General features: G+C 40.8%; 1 protein-coding gene across 1 annotated transcript in view; it reads right to left on the reverse strand.

Moving 5' to 3' along the window:
* The window catches only part of ACSBG1 (acyl-CoA synthetase bubblegum family member 1), a 35967-nt gene that overhangs the window by 4538 nt on the left and 7088 nt on the right, over positions 1-24341 (reverse strand). Inside the window, exons 2-12 of the mRNA XM_066195884.1 lie at positions 22279-22361; positions 13447-13664; positions 12719-12807; positions 11799-11919; positions 9955-10035; positions 7410-7559; positions 4885-5061; positions 4218-4399; positions 3371-3601; positions 2587-2804; positions 678-817 (exon numbers count right to left, since the gene is read on the reverse strand). Of these exons, the coding sequence (XP_066051981.1) occupies positions 678-817; positions 2587-2804; positions 3371-3601; positions 4218-4399; positions 4885-5061; positions 7410-7559; positions 9955-10035; positions 11799-11919; positions 12719-12807; positions 13447-13664; positions 22279-22361 (1690 nt within the window). The remainder of the gene's footprint in view (positions 1-677; positions 818-2586; positions 2805-3370; positions 3602-4217; positions 4400-4884; positions 5062-7409; positions 7560-9954; positions 10036-11798; positions 11920-12718; positions 12808-13446; positions 13665-22278; positions 22362-24341) is intronic.

Raw genomic sequence — 24341 nt, forward strand, 5'->3', positions numbered from 1 at the left:
TTGAGATTAAAGGTATAAAAGGGGGCGATTCCTACAGTAAAGGGATCACCTTGGATGCATGAGGGGGTCTGTGTCTCTTTGTTCCCCATTGCTACACCTGAAGATTGGGAGTAGCAGTCATAGAGGTAAACAACTTGAAAACACCTAAGTAGCATTCACTAGGTATGTCCCCAGAACTGAAGTGCAAATGTTTTAGTTAGGAAAACAGTGATTTCTCAATTGAAGCTTATACCACAGCAAGGCTATTAATTATTTTGTTCCACGGTCATCATTCTTGTGTTATAAAAATAACAAATTGTAGTGAAATGTTTCTGTTGGAGTTTCCGGGTTTGCCCATAACAGAAACATTTGTTGGTTTTGATCATCTGTAAGCTTCAAAGCTATTGTTGTGTTCTGCTACAGAGACTTCTCAATCTTCCAGCATTTCTTATATAAAAAATTGCATTTAAATAGCAAATAGCTCTTATTAAAAATGTCGGAGGAACAGCAGTAAATATGTGGATGTTTAGCAGATCAGGTAACTCTAAGTTTAGACCCAGCAGGATTTGTCTGTAGTTGCTACATGTTTTCTCCCCCTGCCAACATCCTAATTCTTTTTACAAACGGTTCAAAATCATTATTCTTTTGTTAGGTGCAGGTGGATAACTTCACTGAAGGCAATATTAAAACTGGTTTACCTTTAGGGTCAGGAACATTGACAAAAACTTCTTTTTATCTCCAATCACCATAGCATTACTAACAATTGGGAGTTGCTTTTTAACAGCATCTTCGATTGGAATTGGAGGCACATTTTCACCTCCAGCCGTAATAATTAAATCTAGGGAAAAAAAAAAAAAGAGAAAGGCTGTTAGTTGAATTCAAATAAATTCCAAAGATCAGGTTAATGTCTGGCTTGACCTGCCTTCCTTATTCTGACATAAAAAACAAGAGATTTTTTTCCCAATATAGTGTTTTCCAAATACCAGAAATCCTACTAATTATCTTCAAAACAAAAATGCTACTATTTTTCGAACATGTGCTCAAGTTCTCAGATCACCCTCAGTATATTTGCTCCATATATTTTTTACATAACCCAGTAACAGCTGATTCTCAAGGGGCTGTTACATAACTGGAATTTTTGTGTGAGAGATCCTCTCTTCCAAATTAGCATAGGATTCACCCTCTATTCTATTGTTGCTATCTCCCCAAAAAGCAAGTTCATTGTTAACATCATGATTAAAACCAATTCTTAAATCCACCAAGAGGGGTCAGACAAAAATAAGTTACTACTGGAGGAAGGCTTGATAAAAGCAACATTTGTTCTGAAGTGTAATACACACATTCAATGAAATTATTACAAGCTTGGGTATTCTCTAAGTAAATTCCAATTCTTTGCTTTTGTTATATTGGTGACTTCTCATTGTCCTCAAATAATTGTCTTTGCAGCAGTTCAGAACATGCTTCAACAACTAAAACAGACACACATTTCTAGGTCTAACTTTTCCTTTCATTCCACCCTCCTTTTGCAATAGTCCTGTCTTTGTCTCAGACCCTCTACCAATCTCTCTGGCCCCTAGTTTTTCATTGTCCTTATTTGGACTTGAATTTAAAACTTCAATGAAACTGGACATAGGATTATTTTATCCCAGATGGTCTACCTATGCTACAATTTAGAGTAACTGCTATTAGTTCAGCAATCAAGACAGATGTAAGAGAAACACAAATGTTATGAATTGAGACAAGGGGTTGTTACTGCTGTGCTAAAGGAAGATGAATCAGACAAGAAAACAAATTAAAATCAAGACAGCTGCATTTGGTGCAGGCTATTAATAGTACCAACTTCAGGCCTGATTCCTAGCAGGACATGGTGTCACCTGTGACAAATTCACTCATCTGTGTTATCTCCCTAGTGATGCATCTTACGTTCTAAGATGATCTTTACTCAGTTCTTAAATCTGCCTCAGTTACATCTTGCCTGTGACCAATCCCACTGTCCGAATGAGGAAAGCCTCCAAGTCAGTGAGCGACCAGTCTCAGTCTCTGAGCCTTCAGCCAGTGTGCTGTAATAACACTTGAGTGCATTGCTTCAGCTGTAGCTTTCCCTTCTGCTCTCCAGCTTCTGGTGGCTGCACACACTTCAGCTAAGGCACCAGAGGAACCGACCTCTGACCCACAGCAACCCCCTCTGTGTAACACGGGGTGCCTCTCCTTCCTGCCTAAATATTCTAACGTGCAGTGAAGACACTTTGGCAAGATTCAAAGGGAGACTGGACAGCTGAATGATATCATTCAAATCAAACAAGACACATTAAACCTGTGTTAGTAGTTTATATTTCTAATTGGAATTAATACTGAGGAGAGGTCTGGGAGATGAAAAGCCTCACTGTAGGAACTGCATCATCTCCACCTACTACAGACTAGAGGGAAACCTTCCCTGAACACAGAGCACACTGTGGTTTTCTCATAGGAAGGTTTCTTTTACCTTCCTGTTAGGGCAATGCTGCCAGCATTAAAGGAAAGACACTTCATTAGATGGACCACATCTGAGAGATGACTGAATAGTGCTGAACATTTACCATAAACAGAGAGCAAGATTTTGCCTATTACCTTTAATTCTTCCAGTGACATAGAGAAAGCCATCCTTGTCTAGCTTTCCTAAATCTCCAGAATGCAGCCACCCCTCCTCATCAAAGGCTTCCTTTGTTCTGTCTTCCATATTTAAATAACCCATGAAAACAGTCCTTCCCCAGAAACAGATTTCTCCATTGCCTTCTGTATCTTTGTCCACCAGTTTCACTCTGCATCCAGGTGCTGGTTTACCACAGCTACCAGAGAAGAGCAGAAAAACTCCACAAGGATCACAGAAACATCAAACACAAAACTGATAAGCTGGCCAATGTGCCAAATCCCTGAAACTGTCAAAGTATCCAAGACTGCAAATATCACAGGGCTGTAACTGTCTGACAGCCATGGGATACTCCTTCACTAGGGCACATTTGTCAGGGTGTCTGAGCACTTTCTGGCAGTCTGTCTTGGCCTGTGCTCGCTGCTTTTCCCCCCTGTATCTTCAGGCATAAAACCATTTTTGATTTTGAGGTCTTGCATTCCTCCCTCCCCTGGGTCAGGGCTAGAGTAAATGTCAGATGTAGTCACTGTGTTTGGCTATAATGCTGTAGCTCGGTTTCACTGCTCCTGGCACAGTGTGCTATGGAGTCAATAGGTTCAAATTCTGATCTGGAAATTATTCTGACTCCCAAAGTCACAAAAGAGTGGCAATGCACTCAGGGAAAATAAAATAAGCTGTAATATTTTGCTGACCTTAGTGAATACTCTTTTCATAGATAAAATGAAACAGATCATATTAAAAAAACTGTAATAAAAACAAAATTACCTGTGCTGCCTGTAAATGGAAGGCCCAGACAGGCAATGTGGGCCTGTGGTCTCACTCATCCCATAGGCCTCATACAGGGTGATGTTCAGACCCAAGAAGAAATACAGCGTTTCTGTATTGAGAGGAGCAGCACCAGAAAAGTGCTTCTGACAGGAAGAAAGCCCCAGTGAATTGCGGATTTTTGCAAGCACTAAGTAGTCTGCCAATCTTGTCCAGAGCTGCTTTAGATCACTGTTGAGTACAAAATACACAAGTAAGCCAGAGCAACCTAGGAAGTTTTCAAAACAAAATCAGGCACAGATTTTGTTTGGAGATGTATTTGTCATCTGGTTTTGGGTGTTGACAGAAGTTAGAACATAAGTAAGGTGACACATTCATCCTTCTTTCATTTATTCAGTGTCTTTCATCTCTCCACCTTTCCTACCTCCAACTCTTGAGGGATCTGAGTTCAACAAGTACATAAAGAATCTATTAAAACATATTATATACAACACAGCCCTTGTATTCCTGATTTTTTATCAATTAAATGTGTCTCTGAGAACCTATACCACTGAAATATGAAATTTGCAGGATCTATCCAAGAAAGCTGAATGAAAAGACAAGGAGAGAAATATCATGGAATGATCTTTTGGAATACCATTCTGCATAAGAAATTTTACACTTTATTGTGAAGTAATTGACATCAATAATAACTGATAACTACACCCTCCACCTTGCACTGTATTTGCTGTGTTGCCAAATCAAATTTTACCCACTTATACAAAGAGTCTCACTGAGGCTTCATGGTTTATTACAAGCAAATTGCTACTTCCAGTTTGCTGGAAATCTCATTCATTGTACTACATACCTGTTTGAGCTGTTCAGGTTCCTCTCTAAGCTAAGTGACATAGCCCAGGACAGCATTTTCTTCTTCATAAATCCTGACTGAGCAGAAGCATCCTTTAACTTCTCCATGATTTTCTCCCATACTCGGGGAACTCCCATGTGAGATGTTGGCTGCACTTCTTTTAGGGTGTTGATCAAGCTGCCCTGTTACAATAATTAAATTATTCCAACAAAAGGCACACAGCAGAGATAAAGTGGTTTGGTGATGTAGAACCTGAGTGTTTAGTGCTGTAGAACATCACTAAATGCGTAGGACTTAAAGAAGAGCTGCTGAGCCCACTTCAGTTAGCCATACGCCCTAATATGTGTCAGGTCTGACGCGACGGGGGAGGTGCAAACACAAGGAGGAAAAACACACGTGGTTTAGTTCCTCCTGCCTCCCTTGTCTGCAAAATCTGCTTATACTTCTTTTGCCTAAAAAGAACCTTATGGATTGGAATTATATATTTTAATTGGAATCTAGAGCACTGGATCACAAATACAATGAGCTTTATTTTTCCATAGCTCTTACAATAGTGGACTCTCAATCTTCATCCTCTACAACTTTTGAAATATCATATTCTCTCCTTGGAATGTTTTCTAAGAAAAAGAAGTGCAAACTTAATTAGATGCAATACAAGACAAGGTACCTTTAGAGCATCTGGCTCAGCAAAGTAAACTTGCTCTCCCCATTTGATTCCAGTCCACAGGTCATAGATCTGTGCAGCTATGTGGCTGAGTGGGAGATAACTGACTATAGACTCCTGTTGGACCTCAGCAGGTTGCATATCCCCTGCTCTGCTGCAATGGGCTGATGTCCAAGTTATCTGTTTAAATAAATGATAAAACACATTAGGTATGGTGGGGATTTTGGTTCGGGTTTTTTCCCTTTTTTCCTCTTAACACAAACTAAGATTCCTCTTGTTAAGCTAACAAAACTGTGAAAAATCTGTGCCCACAGAAAGACATTGCAATATTGACCACACACCAGACTGTCAGTGACATGGGGACACTGCCAAAAGCTAGATGACCTTTGCAGCAATACAGAGGTGCAGATATCCTAAGTAAGTACAGCATTTGTGCTGCCTGACCGGGCTGTGAACACCAGCAGATCCCCATGCCCTAGAGACACACTGAGCCAGGCAGCCATGGGCTGGATGGGTGACAAACAAATTGATCCGTCCCTTCCTTTGCAATTCTCCAGCTATGCAGACTTTCTATTAAACTGGCACCATCCACCAGTGCTGTCTCTGCAAGTTAGAAAAAGAATAATAAATACTCAGTGATCAGTGAGCTCAGAGGACAATTTAGTATCAGCCACAAGCTCATTGCCCGGTACTGATCATCCCCTGGCTAAGCACTCAAGAGGAAGAGAGCAGCTGTACTCTGCTCCTCTGGGGCTCCCAGGTGACAGATGCACACCCACCCCTCTCATGAGAGGCAGCACACACATTAATACTTTTGAAGCTGTGTTGCTTCTCTTCTTAGTGAGCCTGGATGATGTTTCTCCCCCCTTCTTCCCATTTCCCACTTTATCTCAGAAGATGGAGTTCAAGGATGCCAAATTTGCATATCTTCATCATTAGAACACAGCATATGGAAGACCCATAAATATATGTGATGGTGTGACTGACTGTGAAGAAGATACATGTGCACAAAAATCAGAACCAAAACAAACAACACCCCCCAAAAAAACCCCCAAGCAACAAAAAGAAACAGCTCTTTCTCAGAGGAGTCTGTCATCTAGGCCGGGTGGTACAAGATACGGGAATGAGAGTATTCAAGATGGCAGAGTACAGACACAAATCACATGTATTCCTGTTATCACAGCATGTTCCTGCCAGCTCCTTTGTAACCAACGAGAAGGTACAAGTGCAGGCTTGGCCTAAGGAAATAGAGATTCTCAAGAGAGGGTTTTAAGGAGCAGCATGCTGCCAGGCCATCCAAATTTAGGTGGCAGCAATGGACAAGCGGCTAAGGGAGACTCACACAGTAGAAAGAACAGGATGTCTTTAAGATGTGTCTGTATCCATTGCTTTTACTCCAAGCCTCACACAGGCACACTCACAGCAGATCTGTGAGGATCATGCAGGTCTGATTCAGCACTGGTTTTGCACATGAACAGTGGCAAACATCTTTGACTAAAGAAGGCAGCAGCAGAGCTACAGGCATGGCATGCTTTCCACCGTTTGTCAACATAAAAATAGCCTGTTTGTGATCAGCAGCCAAGAATAGTTTGGCAGCTGGCATGGAAATGACACCAGACTCCTTTGAGATAGAAGAGCATAGATTTGCAACATCAAATCAGTCTTTTCTCTCCCAAGTTCATTATGTTCTGCTTCCAGGTACTACTGCACTAATTCCCTGCATTTGGGTGAATTGCTGTTTCCACATTGTGCAAGTCTGCAGTAATTTCTGCTTTATTTTAAGGGGTGGGGCCTCAACTTAGTCCATCCCTTTTCACAGATTCTCGGTGTATTCAGAAAGGCTCCCTACCACCTTCCACTCCTGCTCACCCACCGACTATGTATCTTTCCAAGCAAACATCTGTGGAAAGTCCTTTTAGCAAACAACTTTGCTTTTGTCTATAACTGGAAATTTTCTGTGTGCAACAACGCAGGTAAGGCTACTGTCAGCACCAGCACTGAGCACTGGAGCTGTATTATCCTCCAGTGACAGACATAGAAACCTACACACAAGTCCAGGAACAAAAAACACCAGAGTGAAAAAGCCCACACATCTACCCCCAATTTTAATAAAAAGTGGTGCATCAGGCTGTTTTGATAGTAGCTGGCTGATATATATGATTTGTTCATCTCACAGTGACCTATGACACCACTTGAGGGACTTTATGGCAATCTGTGAATTATATTTATGAACTCATGCATTAGATCTCTCAAGAAATACAGTAAATAAAAATTTCAAATTCATAAAGAACTGTTCAACTTTGTGAACAGTTTTTAACAGTGTTGTTTGGAGTTTCATTCTTTACCTTGCTTGTACTTTACCAGAAATAGCTGACTGCACTTTGGACATTGCTTTGCAATACACTATTCATGCTGTAAAAGCAAAATCATTTCAGGGCTCTTGGATGTACCAGCCATTTCAAACCACAGGAACAAATATCCTCACACCTTGCAGTTTCTGTGCTACAGGAAGAGCCTAAAGTACCTACATTGTCATGACTCAGCATGGCTCCTTTTGGCTTCCCAGTAGTTCCGGAGGTGTATATCAGAACACAGCACTGATTCGGCTTCTGGGAGTTAATAATGTCATCCAAAGTACTGTCAGAGACATCACCTCCCAGCTCCAGAAACTCTTCCATCTAGAACACGGAACAGAAAATACAAGATACCAAATGGCTTCTTAAAAACTGACACACTACCGCATCTTTCCTGTCTCAAAAATGTTAGAACATTTCAGTGCCTTGTTCTGAACACGTGTCCAAGGCAAGTTTCCCCAGACCCTACCTATGGAAGAAATATGGTGAATCTATCTTAGAGCTTAATGTGTGAATTGCAAACAGACTATCTAAAATTGTGCTGCCATGCGTCTTTTCAAAGCCTAAGAAGGAATAGTACTACTGTTCCTCCTCCAACGTGGATACTATGGATAAGTCACGGAGGCTAAAACTCTGTTACACTCTCACACCCTAAGAATGATTTTGAGCATTACTTAAAGGAATCTGGACGCATCATTTTTAAGAGTACACTTGTGTGAGCTCATCTATAATTCACGGCACACTAATATAAATATAACTATAAAGCAATTGAATGGAAGCTTCTTTGCAAAAGCGTAATTATCTAGATGTGTGAATGTTTGCCCGAATTATGTGCTCTTTTATAGGAAACAGCATATGATGCTGGTCACAACTTCCACTCAAATTTAGCTCATTCTAGAGTGAGATAAAACTTTTATGACACTGGGCTTTTGTGCCACGCAAACTGGCCTAGAAGAATCCTGAACTTGCTCCTCTGTATTATATGGGTTGCTCCTCAATACTTTGGTTGCACACCCCCGATGTGCTATTAAGTGTAACGTTGATTGCAATGCTAATTGGAAACCAGAGTATCACAGTATTTTTTAAGAAAATAGATAACCAAAGTTTCCCATTGCAATCATGCGATTCATACTGTGCTACAGAAGTTGTGTTATTTAAATGCAAGGTGCAGCACCGTCATTTTTCAGCGATTTCTTGGAGCTGTATCTCGGACCACAAAGCAGTTATGGGGATGATGAGAAAAATAGAGATAAAAAAGGAGAGCCTCTGTTTGAGGGTAGTTCATTTCTTCTTTCAGACCTCTGGCATTGCCACTGGGCTACTAAGATTACAATAGTCAGCCTCTGCAGCACCTTAATCTCCTTTTCTGGGGTGGCAAGGCTGTTCTAGGATTATTCATCAGTTGTATACTATCTTCCAACAAATCACATCTGTGAAAAGAGAGACACTGCACAGCTCTGTAGCAACATTCTATCCCTTCCCACAGAACGTGGCTGCATCAATTTCACAAGCTCCTGGAAAGCCTGGTGGTGTGAAGGATGTAATTGTATGTCACTAAGCAGTTGTTCCTGCTTTCCTGACCTTACTGTATTCTCCCGCTTGAATGCATTGATCACTGAGAATCTGTTGCCCAGGCTTTGTTTACTGAACAGCACCTGCAACAGATGGTGTTGGCATTCCAGCGGGTGTGGAAGGTACAGAAACAGCCACAGCACACTCCTGACTCTGCATTTGTCTTCTGGAAACATGCACTGCTCAGCCAGCTCTGCACATGGCACAAATCCCTTTCATCCAGCGCCTCGTGGGCTGGTGTCTGGCTCTGCATCACGCCTCAGCAACAATCACTGCCGCCTCTGGTGATCTGATCTCTGATTTTTCCTTTAGATGACATAAATTATGGCAACTGTGAGACACTCACAGCTACCCTGCTCCTCTGAGAAAATGTCCAACATGATACCTGAACACTGAACCTGTGTTTAAAAATACAGCAACTGTCACACATTTAGATTTCAGTTAAGTGCAAGTTGTTCAAGAATGAAATGCTACCACCTAATCTTTTTAAATAGTAAGATCATCTTCGTATTAACATTTTTATTGCACAAGATGCAAGGCATGCTCTATAACAACATGTACACTATTGAAAGAGTAGCAGTTTATTATTAAGTTATATACAAGACAAAAAAGCACAGAAGACTTTTTTCTTATCAGATTGTCAAAATGACAAGTATTAAAATATTTTTCTATGCTGTTCACTGTTCATTAGGTTTTTTATATACTCAATACATTATATTTCTCTTCAATATATTTTTCCTGCAGCTGATGATCTGTAGTCCAGTTAAAATACTGGATTTTTTAAAAAATTCCTGAATTCACAAGCACCAGGGAGCAACTTTCATTTTTCACCATTTGAGAGTACACGTTCCCACCTAAAAATTACAGGTGTTTCAATAACCCGGTGAAGTTAAAGATCAGGAAGACATGAGACAGACAGTAAAGCAATGTATCTCTTCTCTTAAATATGAAGTATCAAACGTAAATTAAAGAGAAAAAGCTGATAAACCTTTTGAATGTGCTTGCTGGGACACAGCAACACATTCTAAATGGTAGATAATCACAGTAGAAATTTATCAAATAAATAATACCCCGTGCATTAACTGATAACACACGGGTTTACCCCATAAGTTATTTGGTTATGCCTTTTTTTCTAGTATTCACTCACCATGTACAAATTTGGATGTCTCTCTGCAATGGAGTCCTTATATAGCACCACAGCCTTCAAGTGTGGCAAGCGATTCCAGATCTGTTGCATTTTTAAAAACAAAGTTATTATTTATTATTCATGTCTTGTGTGGGCTTTTATCCACTCAAATGCTGGCAAAACTGTAATGGCTTGATAGGCACAAAAACCTCCCATTTCCCTCCACCTCCAAATATTCTCCCCTAAACTCATCACCAACTAGCTCAACTAGAGCGGACGGAGGAGTCTACACAGACTGCACAGTTTGCCCCAGAAAATCTGGTTTCAGTCAAAAGGTTTAAAAAATGAAAAATTCACCAGAAATGGCTCCTCAGCATCCTTTCTCATAACACACAAAAGGGCACATAAAGGAACGGTGCAGGTCAAGCTAAAAGCTCACCCTGGCCTGTGACTACCAATGAAGTCCCTCAGCGAAAACTGACGTTCAGGTGCTAAAAAAAGTTCAACTTCCTTAAGGAAAAAAGCAAAGGAAGCTGTATGCACACTGTAAGGATAAATAAAAACACAAAGCTGCAGGCTTACAGGCAGATAGCAAGGGGTTTTTGTGCTTCGTGTGGCCTGCAGGAAGCATTGATTTCACTGAATTCTGTGGCACCCCATGCCTCACAGATGTCTTTCAGTTAATCACATTTTGAACTGAATTTTGCCAATACAAAAGTAGTGCCTTGATGGTAGCCAGTATGTACATATTATTAGAAGGATAGCAATTGAGACGTTATTATTTCAGTCTTGGGTTCCAGAAAAAAAACTTCAAAAATACCCTCTGCTGGATAAACCAGTGCTGAGCAGAGCTCTCTTATTCTAAATGATGTGCATGAACCAAACCCCTCGAGTTGTCCCATTTGGATTCTTCTCTCCATGTTCACAACAGCATAGCCTGGCATTGTGTCAGTGACACTGCAAGAAGGCTCGTCTGACTGTGTGTTTTTACAGAATACTTACAAAAATCTCTCTTCCTCCATATTGCATATAAAACACAACTACAAAATACAAAGTAATTAATGAACAAGTCACATGAAATACACTTGAAAAAACCCACTGCATATTTTCTCTCTTGCAGGTTTTGGCAGAAAGCTCCATCGTGGAGGGCCCTCCTGCTTCAGCAAACAGCGCCGTTGGGTGCAAGTATGAGTCCACAGGCCTCCCTCCGTAACTGAGAAAGACAAGCCCTTCCCAAGGGCTGCCTGTGCTCCTCTCCCAAGTCACCTTGCTATCAAACTGGTCTTTCCATCTGGCACTGTTGCTGAAAGGCGGGCCCAGCTGCCCAAGAGTTCTGTCAAAATTGAGACTGTTCACTGAAGGAGGCTCCTGTTTCCTCACTAAGGTCTGTCTCATGGTAACCATGATGCTACCAAAGTACAGGAAACTCAAGAGCCTTAATGGCTGATAGTACCAGCAGGAAAAGATGATACCTTGGAAAGAGGAAATTCTGAACACTGACATCCTTAATATTGAAATGGCAGACCTTCACAAACCTGTGTCAGCATAATCTCTTCCATTCAAGTGGACTGTGCTTTTCCAAACAGAATCAGGTGGTGACAGTAAAAACATGGGATAAAAATGTGGGTTTTTTCAGGTAAGCCTGCAGTGAACCATCCAATGAGCACTCTGCTGGAGCCACAGACACTGCAGAGGGGCAGAGTCACCCATGAGCTCTAACACCAGATACCAGATTTCTGAGTAACAACACACACTTCACAAAGAAAGTTTTCATGACACTGAGAGTGAACATGGTATTTGGGACCAATATAGCACGGAGAAATGAAAAATTGTGGCTTTTCAGTAATCATTCAGCCACCTTGTACCTGCATTATTTTGTCCAGCTGTTTCTGATTTTCTACAACCATGATATCGGTCTTGCTGTCATGAGCAATGTAGTGACAGGCCTCTGGAGAATTTGTTGTATATATTCCTGTGACAATTCCTCTGCATCAAAAGATTTTTATATAGAAGAGCATACATTTATATGCATACAGACACATACACATGCATGTAATATCACAAGAGAATAATAATCAAAGATCAGATGAAACCTGAAGGGGTATGAAGATCTGGAAGCAAACAGCAGGACAGCTCTAATGTTTGTTTCACATTTTCAGATGTCCGTGAATCTCTGATTTACGCACATTGCAAAAACTAGTCTCTGAACTGCTCAGTAGAAGATTCTGTAGGCTAGGACTCAGTGTTTTAACCCACTTAAGGTTACACTGGAGTCAGGTCAGGAAGTGGTAGAAACATCCCCACTTATGTCCTCCTTTTGTTCAAGCTGTGCACAGATACCAATTTAGATTTCATTGGTACAGAACAGTTTAAGAAGTAAAATCCAAATTAACAGGTATCAGGACAGAAGAAATCAGTGTAGCTAATATTCACTTGTTACTTCATCTGCTTGAATATATTTTACTGTGGATATCATTAATATTTTATTATTATCATTAAAATAAAACTGTGATTCTCATCTGTTTCCCACATCTTCCATTGATAAAATCCTGTACAACAGCTTCTGTGTGACTGCCATGGTTAAGTCCATGGCAAACAGGATCCATTTATGAGTGTCTGGACTCTCTGGGATATGAGACTCCAGCAGATTGCTGAACACATCAATCAGTAGCAACACAACTTCCAAGATAAAACACAAAATATTGACTTGATACATTTCCAGACCTAGCAAAACAGAAGTCCCCAAATCCCCCTCAAAAATTAACCCCCCCCAAAAATATCTTACCCAGCAAAAATAGCTCCAACAGCTGAGATGAACCATTCTGGAGAATTAAATCCAAGGATTGCTACGCTATGGAATCGTTCAAGACCAAGCTGAAAAATAATATACATAAAGGTTATATAATACAGGCCCATGGGAGAGAAATATACACACAAATACAAACCACGGAAACGTTGAATTTATTATTATAGTATTGACACGGCATGTGAAGGCACGTTTTGGCATCCATAGCAAACTGGTATTTATCAGCAATTAACAGGATGTGAATTTTGCATTACCTCCTCCTGTCTAGTTGAACGCTGCTGCCAAGAAAGGCCCAAGACCCAGAATATTTTGATTTGAACAAGAGCATAATGAGTACTAATATTACCCTATATTTAGAATGTTTTAAAGATTGTCCTTATCACATCAAATTCAGGATAGTAGTTTTCCCCTATTTTTTTTTTTTTTTGATCTCAGGACCTCATGCTGAGCTCTGCACCCATGTCCCAGAGACAAGGTGCAACACAGCAGCTCCTCACCTGCAGTCAAGGTTCCCTGACAACAGTGTTACCCCTAACCAAAACTCATTTTCATCATTATCATTTCAATAAAGAATATGACTACTTATCTTCAAGCAATGCAAAAAAGCTCTAATATAGTTTGGGGTTGGTGTTTTTTTGTTAGTTTGTGGTTTGGCTTTTAAAGGGGACAAAAGGATTAAAGGCATTGGTTTTGTTTCCTGTGCCTACCTTCAAGAAGCTCTTGGCCGCTTTCCTAGAGAGGCAATAATATTCTGAAAAAGTTATTTTCTCCCATTTTCCATTCTTTTTGCTGGCCAAAGCGTAAAGGGATCCATATTTTTCCAGGCTCTCCTTGAACATCTGATGAACTGTTATGGGGGTCTGTGGGCATGAGTTATCTATTCTCAGTCTGACTCTGCCATCAGCAAAAGAAGTCCACAGGGACTCTGGAAGGTAAAGCACCATTGTCAAGGTAATGTGTAATTGAAAAATACCACCTGACTGTGTACCAGAAGACAACAGGACAGAATAAAGACCACAGGACTAAGCACAAGTCTTGCATTTCCCACCTCCTGAGAGAAAGGCTTTCCAATTTTCTTATTACTAAATATACCGTGTAGAAAAAGAAATAATTACTTCTTATACTTTGTTCTGCATCTTGAAAAGAGCGCCATACAGAAATATGTTGATGATCTGTGTGTTGTAGGCACACCCCCAGTTCCAGAAGAATCTGTTTGCTCAGCTCTGCGCTCCCCCTTGTGCCAACGGAGTAGACGGTGAATCAGAAGGCTAAAGAGATCCAAAAGATACGAACCTCTGCCCCTGTTCAGTATGCAAGCTCTTTTTGTGCGCTAGAACTCTTCCCTCCCCCCTGCCCCTCCAGCTATTCTCCCTCATCCTGTCCCTGTTCCTCACTACTTCCCACAGTTTTCCCCTCAGTCATCTGCCCCATGCTCTGATGTGTCCATTCCACTCACTCCTGTCCCACCCTGGTTCCATTTTTCATCTCCTGCCCTTGTCTTCCTCACCCTGTCTTTATACCATCCACTTTTTTCTCCCTGTAGTTTTTTCTCCCCTTCTTTGACAGGACAAAGATGCACAGCACCAAAAAATGTCACTTGGCTCACACCACAGGTGCCAAGGCCTGGGACAGTCCCTGGCATTCACAAGAAATGTCTGCCTCAAAGACTCTCCTTGGCTCTTGCAAACCCTGCAATGAATACACTCCTTAGAGGATCTAGGATAAGTTGGCAAAATTCAGGTGAGTTCTCACAAGGAAAGCACAACCCTCCCACGACTCCCCTGTCAAACAGTTCCCATACTTATGAACAAAACAGCACAAGAACATTTTAAGAACATTTTTTCCTTAGATTTACGTTCATAAATGAAGCAATTTTTTTAACATCGGCATAAAAAAATGGATATATTCTACAGTGATCTGGTGAAAACATTTCAGACCAAAGTGCTTGGGTTTGTCAGAATTAAGAGTAACAGCAAACAGTACTTTTTGTAATTCCTTATACCAGTTAATAAACATAATAGTATTTTAGTGCACCTATGGAAAGCAAAAACTGTAATGCAAGCTCAGTTAGTATCTGTGCAGGTTCCTGCCACCTCAGTGACTGAAAAAGAGCAGTTTGGGAGTGTTCAAAAATACAACCTGCATCACATCCCTCTCCAATGCTATTCTAGTTGCTTCAGGGACCTGGGAACTGCCTCCCTGAGCACCTGTGGCAATACAGGAACACATCAGCCGTAGCTGGACCCGCACCAGTGCTTTAGAACACACTTGCAGCCTCCCTCAAGTCTGGCTTGCAGTCTGCACCAAGAGCAAGAAACTACTGTAAGCTCACAAACATTTCCTCCCATTCCTGCTCCTGGCTGGCAGATTTGCATTGTTCTCTTGACAAACAGAAGGGGCTAATGACAACAATAAGTACAAACAAAGCTGCTTCATCTCCACGAACCTTCATTTTCTCAGGTGTAAATTGCACATAATGATTTTCAAAACATGGGTGTGGAGCTGTGCTTAGGTCAGCGGAGAAAGGGCATCCTAAGTCCAGACAGTTTAGAAACAAATAGCTCTGAAGGAGTCTAGGCAGACAGACTTTATCAAAGTGTAAGCAGTAGCACCCAATAAATACTTTCTGAGTTGAGAAGGCAAAGCAGCTGTTTCTGCACTTAACCCCAATGCAGGTGTGAAAAGGATGAGAGGCAAGGCCTGTCAGAGATAGAAGCTATTGTTAATCCAAATGTTTATTGTCTGCAGTGACACACCAAAACCCAGATGAAAAGCTCTATATGTAGATGTTCTAGCTTCTAAAACAAAGGTGTCAGGGATTGCAGGTGTGCTTGGACACAGGTAGGTGACTGCTCTGTTCCAAAAAAAAAAAAAAATCATACCATACAGAGCTAAAATACAACATTCTGGTCCATGTATTAAAAACGTTCCTGAATAAAGAGTACCTTTCTTGAAGGAAACTGAAAACATTAGCAACATTCCTATAACAACATTACAGAAGTTTCATTAATAGTGTCTTTTCACTTCAGATGTGCAGCAGCTAACAGCACAGTTCCCAGAGAATAATGAAAATCAATCAAATCCCTGAAATATCTATACATAGAAACCGAAATTGTACTTGAAAGCTGGGTTTTCGTTTGTTTTCCTTATGCAGATTTTTCTGGTGTTAAAAAGGCATCTTTAGTTCGTATCAAAGACAAAGAACAGAATCAGAATTCAGAGAGTCTGTGCATCACCTCAACAGTACTCCAGATACAGCACAAACAAATATAAACCTGAATGCCCATTCAGTATTTGCTTTCACATGCACTTGCAGGTAGAACTTAAATCTCAAAACAGTTCTGAAATCTTGATAAGCCAAAGAATTCTAAAAATCTATTCAGTCTGTCCCCAGAGCTAGTAAAAACAACGGGGCATGAACAATAAATTCCTCTGTCAGTTCGCAGAGGGATTTTGAGCAGAGGGCTCATTCTTTGTATAAAGCGCCTGGCAAGGAATGCCTGGCTAAATACTAAATGCATCAATTATAAACCCTGGGAGAAGTAAAACAGGTGTTCTGCCTCGTAGCATCTGAAAGTTATACTGCAATGTCCAGGCTGGAAATCAACTCAGTACCTCCTGAAACCAAAGTGGAGATCAGAATAAAACCCCTCCATATATACTATAAGCATTGGTATGTTCTACAACTATAGCTTCACAGGGTAGAAGGAAAAAACCCAGCACTCCAGCTCAAAGCACTTCATGCCACTGAAAGTTTTCTGTATGCAAGCAAAGGGTAGTTGTTCCTTTCCTCTTTCTTCCATAATTCCTGCTACCTGCATTATACTTCATACTCAAAACGCTTTTTCATCCACTACCACGTGACCTTGGCTCATGTCCTTATATGAATTCTGAATGTCAGAGATGTTGCAAAAAGATTTCTGCTTAAAGAAGGCTATGTTGTCAGATAAAACAAAAAGAGCAGAGATTTTATTCAGGTAATAAAATCTGGACTGTCACTGTTTGAGGCTCTGGAAGGACATTTTTTTTCCCTTATGTCACTCTCCTCCAAGGAAAAAAGCTCCATGATCAAACTTTATTTTCCATGTTTCACTGTCTTCCCTGCTGAAGGAAGAGATGGCTTGGGTAATCTCATTCATAAGTTATAAGAGGATGAATGTACTGCAGCCTGTCTTGGGAACAGTTCTAAGAAAAGCTGATCTAAATACCTGGGATTTTAGGTAGGCAGTTTCCCCACTAAGATGGAAACTAAAGTGTAAATCTTCAGCTTTACAGGAGGAATAAAAGTAGTTAAGAACCACTTAAAAGAGGCACTTGCAGTTTTCAACTGATCTTTTACAACACAATCCTAAACTTATGAACCATTTACATGTGAATACTGTGGCATAAAAGTACACTTGTTACTCAAATATTTTCTACCAAGTTTGAAATGATGCACAACATAGAACACATTACACATTTTGAAATTTTTAACGGCCAGCTTATTCCTTCCACCATGTACAATGGGAAGTTCTGACATGGTACAAGCCCAGATCTCAAAAATTACCTTAAACAGACAAACAGATAACAAGTTTTTGGTTTTGTGGTTTTTTTGTTTGTTTTTGTTTGTTTGTTTGTTTGTTTTTGTTGGTTTGGTTGGTTTTGGTTTTTTGGTTCTTTGGGGTTTTTTTTGGGGGGGGGGTGTTTGGGGGGGGGGTTGGGTTGTTTGTTTGTTGTTTTTGTTTGGGTTTTTTTAAAATATTTTTTCATGAATAATCCACCTGGCTGAAACTGCTGGACCTCTGGGATACATGAAGGAGACTGTGTAGTAGTTAAAAAAACAAAGACAAAAGAAATACACTAACCCTACAGCTTAAAGCTAGTATCATTAGTGAAACCTTCTCTCTGTTCACTACCTGACCTGCAAGTATTCTGGTGACCGCCAGAAAGGATTTGAGAATGTAAATTAATCCAGATGTTTATGGAAGAACAGCCCTGAGAGTCACATAGAATGCAAAAGACCCAAGTTCACCTTTCAGACAGAAAAACAGACAGGCTGATTGTGGAATGGCCCTGCTGCATGATGTGAGCAACTCCAAGTGATATTCCATAGATGTGCCCTGCGATGCAAGAAGTAAACCAGTAATTTAACTTCTGCATGAAAATCAGTCAGATTTAACTCACAAAACAGTTTCTTGATCATATGCCAGATGCTGCAAAACATCACTCTGCCCTAATGACGAGAGAAGGAATTCAGGTCTTTGCTGGAGGCATTTCTGTCAGTCATCATCCCAGATTCCACAGCTATGATGCCATCACATCCTGCTGACAACAGAAATACTCCGCTCCTCCTCTCACTATTTTTTACTTTTCTTCAAGATGTCTGTGACCTTGACAGATTAACTTAATTTTAGTAAAAGCTGGAGCTGAGTACACACTGTTTAGAGTCTGAGTCTGTGTCAAGCTTCTCCTTGTGCCAATAAACAGATTAAACAAAGGTACAGAATTTTGGAATTTCAAGTGAACCTGAAAAGCTCAGCCAACCTAAACACACAGTGATTCTTCTAATAAAACACACAAACCAGCTCCTGTGGCTTGCCTTGCCACAGCTAGGGGAGGAAAAGGGTTTTCTGCTATACCACCAGTTTTCCACAACAAACAAATAATTTTATCCTAACAGAAAGACAATAAACAGAGGAAATCTTTTAAAATTAGCCAAAACACACAAAAATATTTCAATTAATGGAAACTTCTACTTTTTTCATGGGAGGAAAAGGGAACAATCATTATTACAATAAAATATACTGCTCTTCACATCAGTGAACCCCTACAGTGTGGATCAAAGAAATAAGATATCCTTCAAAGAATGCTTCCGTGAGCTGATGTGGAGGGAGTGGTGCACCAGGACAAGTACAAAATAAGCTTCACAACAATACTGACGCTTCTAAAACTGATTACGATGAACCAAAATGAAAGCATGTGGAGGGTGTAATCAGGAGGAAACATCACTACAGAAACATTGCCCAGGCATGCAGGAATGGAAAGTCAAAACTCAGAACTGAAATTGGTGAGTAATGTGAAAAGTCACAAGAAGGGAGGGCTTTTACAGGTACAGTGGCAACCAAAGGGAGAAGCAGTGATACTGCGGGCAGCTCACTGACCCAGGACATGCAAAGGGCTGATGCTCTCAGTGCCTTCTTCACCGCGGTATTTATTGGCAAGCTCAAGCTTCCTGAGCTTCCATGCCTAGTGCAAGGTGACATGTTTTACCTACAGTAGCAGAACATCAAAATAGGGACCACTTACACAAACTGGTCACATGCAAAAGAGTTGATGGGACAAGATGGGATCCTTCAGAGTGGACACTGAGAAACCAGGTCAAAACCATTGCCAGGCTGCTCTCTGTCATCTTTGAGAAAGCACAGCAGTCTGGTGAGGTCCCCATCACAAGAAAAAAGGCAAATGCCACACCTCTCTTCAAAAACCAGAAAAAAGAAGATTCAGAAAACTAAGGGCCAATCAGCCTCACCCCAGTCCATGGAAATGCTATAGAATAAATTCCCCTAGAAATCGCTTTGAGCTGTAACATGGTGACTGACACCAGCCAGAATGGCCACCCTTGACTTGATCCTGGTAAATATAACCCACCTGCCTTCCAAGATGAGTTGACTGGCTCTGACATGGTGAGAGCAGCAGCACATTGCTTATTCTACCTTTAACAGAGTCTTTGACAACTTCTAAATAGCCCAGCATCCTTGGAAGGTTTGAACCAGCTGCAGCTGGAGGAACAGGTGGATAAAAATTTTGACTGGATAAGTAGTCTTCAAGAAGAGTGGTCAGCAATTCTAAGTCTTGTTAGCAGGCAATTCCAAGTGACATGCTTCAGGAGTTACTTGTGAGAATGACACTGTTCAATGATGGCACTGTTGTCTTAGACAGTAGAAGGCACCCTCACCAGCTTCAGGGGTGACAGCAAACTTGAGGAAATGACCCACACGACAAAAGGCAAGGTGACCATCAGGATGGACCTCAGCACACTGGCAAAAGTGACTGACATGACCTGAAAGCTCAAGAGGGGTGAAGCCAAGTCTTGCACTCTGGGGAGGACAGCCCCATGGCACAGCAGGGGCTGAATGGCAGCTGGCTCAGCAGGAAAAGCCCCACGGTCCTGGTGGACAGGTTGGCTGCCAGTCAGTTGTGTGCCCCAATGGAGACAAAGGCTGACTACACCCCTGGCTGCACCGGCAAGATTATAGCCAGCAGACCAAGGAAAGGGATTATTTCCCCCTCCTCAGTGCTCCTGAGGCTGCTCCTGAGACACTGTGCAAGACAGAGATCTTGACAAGCAAACTGGCACAAGCCCAAAAGAGGGAATCCCAGGCAGTCAGGGGCCTGGAGCACACCATGTACAAAAATCCCTGCAGGAACTGTGTTTCTCCAGTCTGGTGAAGATAAAAAATGAATCTACCTCCAGTTTGTTAAAGACTGAAGCAGGTACTACAGGGAAAACAGATTCTTCTAAGAGGCCCACAGCAGCAGGACAAGAGGCAAAGGACATGAGCTGCAGCAAGGAAAATTCTTGCTGGATCAAGGATTTCACAAAGTAGGTTACTCAGCCTAAGAAGACAAACTGAGAAGCTGTACAATTTCCATCCCTGCAGGTTTTCAAAACTCAGCTGAACAAAACCACAAGGCTTCCTATGAGAGAAAGACATCCTAGTTGCCCTCCAGTGCTCTTTTCCAACATAAATTATTTTGTTGATTCCATCAGTATAAAATCAGTGTGGATGAATTCTCTTCTAACTTCACACTGGTTTAAAGTCAATATAATGCCCACTGCCAACAGTAAGGGTACTCTGGATTTACATATGAATTAGAAAACCCCAAATCTGGCCTGCTTCCACAGGAATGAGCTTCTGTATGTTGGTAGAAAGGAATGGGGAAAAAATTTCAAAACAACCTGTTGTCCTCATTAGATAAATTTACTCCTGAGGTTACAGAATGTATCAATTATGAAGTGAGGAAGTCAGTTCTGAACAACTAGAAAATATCAGAATCTCCTCCTTTTCCCTCTACATACAATGTAGACCCCCCTGCAACCAGACAGTGAACTTCTTTCTCATGAAAGATCTTTTGGGAGGAGTTTTTGAAATTCAGCCCTAACTTCACCACTCAGCACCTCCACAGCAGCGTGATGTTTCCAAGTTAAACACTGCTTCCCATTTAAATGGACAGCAAGTAGTGCCACAGATTGCCAAAGTCAAATAGAAGACAAAGTCTAACAAATTGTAAGCTCCTGGTTCATCAACTAGAAACATATTTAAACACCAATAAAGGAACTGCTTAATTGAAATGGATGAGGTGTGACTTGTGTTTGCAGGAAAATTACGATGGACAGCTGGAATGGCTTCTACTCTTAGCTGTTCACCTCACCTTTGTGGCAGAGGCTGTGGTCACCTCTGCAGGAGTGGCTGGATGACATGTGCATTCCTGCCTGAGCACTGCTTCACAGCCCAGCTTACTTCTCTAAACTTGTCTCTGGGAGACAAGCAGGTAAGGAGCTGACAGCATTAACCACTGTCCCAGAAAAATTCTTAGGAAAACAGGTCAGAGCCTTCACAAGCACACAGAAGAAAGCACTCTGCAGAATCACAGTCTCAGTGACAATCTACATAGAGAACATGAGGCTCATACAGTTCAATAAGATATCCTGTAAATTTGAAAACAGAAGTTTGTTATTGCCTTTATTCATCCACATTTACTTCCTGCTCACTGAAACCATACAGCTAGCAGTCGTCTTCTTGGAAAGAACCCTACTGTGTATTAAAGATCTGCCTGTTGAGAAGTAACTATATATCCATACAGATATGTAGTTATACACATGTATAAAATCTGCATGCAGGATTCCTACAGAGATCAGATCAGCTCTGCTCTTACTGTTTCAGTTTTCTCCTAGAACAAATACTTCGTTTCAATGAGCACACTTAGACACCAGCAGCATCACCAAGGCAACAGGGAGTTCTCTTAGGACTGCAAACCCTCCAAAGAACCTCAGAAAGTTCCGCTTGCAAACCTCCTTGAAGCCACATGGCAGCACGTTCAGGCAAGTCACTCAGCACTGCAGCTGCATGAAATGACACCAGTGCTCTGATGCAGCACAGAACTGACCAAAGCACAGATATCCCTTGAAAGCCTCCAGGCACTACACTGCACAGCAAATCCTCCCCAGGTCACAGCTGGTGAGTAGGCTGTGATGCCAAAGGTAACCCAACAGTTTGCATGACTCTCAGTGGGACCAAGCTATTTTTCATTTTTGTCTAGACGTCATCTCAAATACAGACAAACACTGGCAGAAACCATTAAATCCACGCAAATTTACAGACAATTTCTGAAAATTTCTCAGCTGCCCTGACTCACTTCAGTTTAATTTTAATATTGTCTTTCATTGCCTCAGCCCTGAGTAACTGTCAGTCAAAACCTGCTAGAATAAACGTATTACTTTTATATATATTTATATGAGAAGAGCTCAAATTTCCAATGATCATCTCTTACATGCTTACCTGCTGGCTCTATGCCTTCACCCTGGGTCTCCTCCAAACGAGGCAGCAGATCCCTGCAGACAGTCTGTGCATCTGTAAAGGTTCTAAAAGCAAATAGAACTATTAGATGTTATTCAGGAGCACTAGTAGGATCTACTACAATCAACATACAAATATGCAATACAAGGTATCAAAAGGTAAACAAAAACACGAGCAGGTGGAATTAGAAAGCTCAGAGCAATCAAATACATTTGCAAACTCCACTATGACCTGGTTAAATGGAAATGCCTTTACCCTAAGGATGACATTCTTTATTTCATGCTTTTGGTTTCAACATCATGGAATATACCAGATGAAGACACTAACTTTGAACCTCCACAAAGAGCCATGAACCATGCAAGTATGAAGAATGAGTTACCAATCTTAACCCCGATCATACTGACACTGCTAACAATCACAACATCTTGTAAATTGTCACTGTTGATATCTGCTGAAGCTCTGAAGTCACGGTTGTTGTTTTTTTTTTTTTTAGGCCAGGAAGAGCAGGCAATTTGGTTAATAATAGTAATAATAACAATAATAATGAAGTTTCTCAAAAATTTCACCAACACAACAAGTTATCATTAACACATGGATGAAATTGACTTTTCCTAAAAGTAAACAGACCAAGTTAAAAGCACAAATACAAACTCCAACCCAAAAAGTCTGAAAGGTAACAGACTGCTAAGAAGTCCATGAGCTAAACAATAAGCATTTAGAAATGACTGAATATAGCAATGCACTGCAGATTATTCATGAATAGCAGCAGAAAGATTTTTAAATTTAATTAATTTCATTTCATAGAACAAGTGGTAGGAATCAGCAGCCTTTAGAGGCTAAGAAGAAGCTAGGATTTCCTTAATTCCTTCTCCATAGGTACAACAGAAGGAACCTGAGTGAAGCTCAGAAAGTCCTTCCCCTCTACAGTCTAACAAATAAACTCACAATGTAGAAAGAAAAAGTTGAAACAACGCCCTTCGCAGCTTTCAAATAAATAACAACCTCAAAGGCAGTTTTTACCCAATGTTGACAGGGAGCAAAGAGCAGGACCAAACACTACAGCAGACACTATTTCCCATTTCATATTAACAACCACACTTGTAAGATACTTATATATGTGGGACACTCCTAGAATTTATGATTGTTAGTCCCAGTGAAATTGAACTGTAAAAAAGCCTTAACCAAGCTCTATCCCCTTCACAAGAATTCAGCAGACTGTAACTCTCCACCCCTCAGAAGTGACAACCACGGTTCTTTTCCTGCCTTGCTCCTCCCCACAGGTTCCCTAGGAACAGGGCACGGGTCACCAGAGCAGCTAAAGGAAAACAAGGAGTAACCACTAATCTTGCCTGTGAAGATATTTACTCTCTTGTTAATGGCATAATGGCACAAAACATGAAAGGGCTTGTCTGATAAGCAAAATGACGCTCTGAAAATAATCACTGGCTTGGCGAAGCTGGATGTTGACGAGAAACTGAGTAATTTAAATGTAGACGGGGATTATGCTGCATTTTGAAAGGTAAGCCTGTGTTTGATAAGTGGAAGAAATGGTGACATAATGAAGTGGGAATTGCAAAGGCAGAATGACAGACCAGGAAGACTTATTTGGGAATAAAACGAAAACGAAACATCTGAAATAACTTAAAAACATATGTTTGTTCGCCATCTCAAAGCACATGATATAATTCTTGATTCTTTTCCTATTTTAAAGAAAAACTATATTTGATGTTTAGCATCCAGTGAAACCTTTTCCTTTAAATAACTTGTGAATAATAAAGCTTTTTTTATTATTTTCCAAAACAAATAAACCAAAGTCTCGGTCCAAAAATAACTGAACATCACTTTTGATGAAAACAAAGAGCAGAAAAGCCTTCTGAATAAAACAACTCTAATTAGTAACGTATCAGAAGAGCCTCATTTGAAGATACTCAAAACTTTAATAAACATCACTAATGACTTTTCTCAGACTAATCTCTCTTTAGTTTGCTTTATTCTTATCTGTTACAGGATAGTGGTTCAGTTTACATTATATTCTCCTTACAGAA

The sequence above is a fragment of the Chamaea fasciata genome, unplaced genomic scaffold, assembly GCF_029207755.1.
Source record: "Chamaea fasciata isolate MVZ Bird 193981 ecotype frontalis unplaced genomic scaffold, bChaFas1.0.hap1 SCAF_14, whole genome shotgun sequence".
Classification (NCBI taxonomy): Eukaryota; Metazoa; Chordata; class Aves; order Passeriformes; family Sylviidae; genus Chamaea; species Chamaea fasciata.